The sequence below is a fragment of the Trichechus manatus genome, unplaced genomic scaffold, assembly GCF_000243295.1.
Source record: "Trichechus manatus latirostris isolate Lorelei unplaced genomic scaffold, TriManLat1.0 scaffold00029, whole genome shotgun sequence".
NCBI classification, from domain to species: domain Eukaryota; kingdom Metazoa; phylum Chordata; class Mammalia; order Sirenia; family Trichechidae; genus Trichechus; species Trichechus manatus.
In genome coordinates, this window is record NW_004443965.1 from 12,334,416 (window position 1) to 12,337,507 (window position 3,092).

General features: G+C 50.5%; 1 protein-coding gene across 1 annotated transcript; it reads right to left on the minus strand.

The window, feature by feature from the left end:
• Positions 1-659: 659 nt before the first annotated feature.
• Positions 660-2,857, minus strand: CARTPT (CART prepropeptide). Its single transcript, XM_004374509.1, has 3 exons — positions 2,576-2,857; positions 2,023-2,106; positions 660-1,199 (listed from the first exon to the last, which is right to left on the minus strand). The coding sequence occupies exons 1-3, from the start codon at positions 2,729-2,731 to the stop codon at positions 1,092-1,094; spliced, it is 348 nt and encodes a 115-aa protein (XP_004374566.1). The 5' UTR covers positions 2,732-2,857; the 3' UTR covers positions 660-1,091.
• Positions 2,858-3,092: the final 235 nt, after the last annotated feature.

Consider the following 3,092-nt stretch of genomic DNA (forward strand, 5'->3'; position numbering starts at 1 on the left):
GGGTCTCACATCCTCGGGAGCACCTGACATAACTATTTCCCTTCCTTTGGTACAAACTACAATCCTCAAAGTGTCCTTGTTTTATCAATGTATGAATGATACTTTGAGTTTCAAACAAAAGTTCTCATTTTTCAAATTGCTTTTTATTTGGCTAAAATCTGAGACAATTTATCTTTTATTGGTCTCACTGTTAAAATCATATCAGCTCAACACCAGCCATCCCCATCTCACCACACACACTTGCAGCCGTCTCCACTGCAATCAAAGAACAATAAAACCAACAACCAAACCAGTTGCCGTCAAGTGGACTCTGACTCGTAGCGACCCTTTAAGACAAAGTAGAACTGCCCCATAGGGGTTTCCAAGGAGCTGCCCCATAGAGTTTCCAAGGAGCTGCTGGTGGATTCGAACAGCCCATCTTTGGGTTAGAGGCTGAGCTCTTAACCACTGCGCCACTAGGGCTCCTCAAAGAACAATAGAGTGTACCAGAGCCTGGGTGAGAAACTCCTAATTAATGAGCAAAACTCCTTGGGGCCAAGGTACTGGTGTCCCAATAGACTGCTGTTTTGAAAATATTTCTCTTTGAAAACAACAGCATGATTAATCAATCTCATCATTCCTGCTTAAATTACTTACATAGAAACAACAATGCACGATGAGCAATTATTAAAAACACTTTATTATGTATAATTTGTACATGCTTCAATTCGTGTTTCTTAGGGTGATTAATTTTCCAGGTGATGATGTCATCTACCAAGATTAACAGATCTAATTTTCATCCTGTCATGCCACATACAAAAATACAATTTTCAAAGCAAAGTTCCCCTTCTTTACACAAAGATACACAAGAGCTTGCTACACAAATAAAATGAGAAAAGAATACTTTGCACACGTATCAACACCATACGAGGCATTACCCTTCACACAGTAACATCTAATGTGTTGTCTTATTTGGGAACAGAGGAAAAGAGCCCCTTCGCCCTCAGAGTGAAGTGCAAACTTTGTTGCCAAAGCCAAACTCCACGGATGAAGGTGTGGTCCTTTGGGGAAAATAAAGGGAGGGGGACGAATGAAGGAGGGTGTGTGCCCCTTCATAAGCACTTCAGGAGGAACGAATTGCAGGAGGTTGCTCGGGGACAGTCGCACAGCTTCCCGATCCTCGCTCCTTTCCGCACCGCGCACTGCTCGCCGGCGTCGCACTGCAAACAACACACGCGTGGTCACTGGGCTTGAGCAAACCCAGACTCCCAAGGGGCAGTCTCCCCGTCAAGGCAATTTCTGCCTCTTGAAGGGGATGGACAGACCCCATCACCACCACAGCAGGGAGCCTCGCCCTTATCATTTCCGCTTAAAAAAAAAAAAACTTTTAAAAAAAAGTCTTCGGACCCTTTTCCTTTTCTTCCACTTTTTGAGAGAGAAAAATATACATATATCACATTTTCCCGGCTCTTTTCTTGCCCTTCCAAAAGAAAAAAATCAATCATATATTTTGTCTGAGAAATGAGCAATACTTTCTCACAACCGCTGATCCCAGCTTTCCCTCGTCCTAATTGGAAGAAGGAAGATTAAAGTGTGTGTGTGTTCGCGTGAATTGTGTCTTTTACTTGGCGCTATCCAAGGAAGGTAACCAGCCCTGAATCGGGAATTTTGACCCTAGAAGCTGGATCCAAAAACGGGCAGTGCTCCAGAAGGCAGGGAGAAATTGAGGGAGCAAGAACTGAGTGGACTCACTTCTAACTCTGAGACCTTCGTGAGGTGAAACCAAAAGCTTATCCTCAGGAAATGCTCTTTCTAACACAGACCCAAGAGCTGGTTCCTGCCATAGCGGTTCAGTCCTCTGAAATGTCAGATCTACCCTTTGCACTTGGAGACCAAGGGAAGAGGGCTGGAGGTGTAAGCAAAGGGGAGCCCACAGAATTCTGCAAACCTGTTACCATCCTAGAGAGAAGGTCGTGTGTGAGATTCAAGGTGGCGTGTTTTCTCTTGGAAAAACACGGGGAGGGAGTGACCCCAAAGCCTTACCATGGGGACTTGACCGTACTTCTTCTCATAGATGGGAATGCGTTTACTCTTGAGCTTCTTCAGGACTTCCTGCAGCGCTTCGATCTGCAATACACCACCCAGGAGCTCGAAGTTGCCGCCTTGGCTGCGAGCCCAGCCCAGGTGCTCACTTCCCGCCGTAATTATAAGGCGCCCTGGACCCACACACATTCTGCGGGTAGGACTCCGCGACAGCTCCGGGGGGAAGGGTGGAAAGTTAGCGGGAGAGAGCTGTCCCAGGTACTGACCTCAGGTCCCGGAGCCGCTGAGCTGAGGCTCGTGTTGATCCGAAGGGCAAAACAGGGGATTCCCTCTACAGGCTGCCTGTGGAGCCCATGACCTCAACAGACTACAGACTACAGTGGAGCCTATGAGCTCGAGACGATATTCGGATAGCAGCGAGTGCCTGGGCTTTGCGCTCAGCTCCCCGGGTTCTGTCTCTGGGAATGGGAGTTGGGGCTAGGGAATAAGAGGACGTGCAAAGGAAAGGACTGAGAGGCAGCCCAAGGGGCTCCAGGGCGAAAGGGATACCGACCAGCTCCTTCTCATGGGAGGCGTCCTCCACGGCGGAGTAGATGTCCAGGGCTCGGGGCTGAATCTCGGCGTCCTCCTGGGCACGGGCGCCCAGCAGAGGTAGCAGCAACAGGGCGGCGCCCAGGAGTGGCAGCAGTCGCAGGCTGGAGCTCTCCATGGTGCTGAAACTCGGCGCTGTTAGGGGCAGCCTGCGCTCCCGCCTCTTATAGCAAGTCAGAGCCCTGGGGCAGGGAGAGGGGAGGGGGCGAGCTAGGAAAAGAGTATGGAGGAGGGTCCGGGTCAACCGTCTGTAGGCAGCGCTCCGCCGCCGCTTGACGTCAATGCCCGCTGGGCTCCAGGCGTCAGGGAACGAAGCTCTGCGCACAGCTTGGCTGAAGCGCAGAGAACAAGGACCCCACGCCCCGAAATGTGATCAGCCCCGCGGCGAGGGACGCTCCCAGGCACCCCCTACCCTAGCTGAAGCAGTGGGGCGAGGGGTGAAGGACAACGAACGGGAGGGGGCTAGGAAATGGAAAATA

Excerpts from the sequence above, each read along its gene's own strand:
- CARTPT (XM_004374509.1), bottom strand. The coding sequence starts at position 2,731 with ATGGAGAGCTCCAGCCTGCGACTGCTGCCACTCCTGGGCGCCGCCCTG. Across the intron at positions 2,107-2,575 it reads CCTCCCATGAGAAGGAGCTG|ATCGAAGCGCTGCAGGAAGT; the intron begins GTCGGTATCCCT and ends GGTGTATTGCAG. Across the intron at positions 1,200-2,022 it reads AGTACGGTCAAGTCCCCATG|TGCGACGCCGGCGAGCAGTG; the intron begins GTAAGGCTTTGG and ends TGTTGTTTGCAG.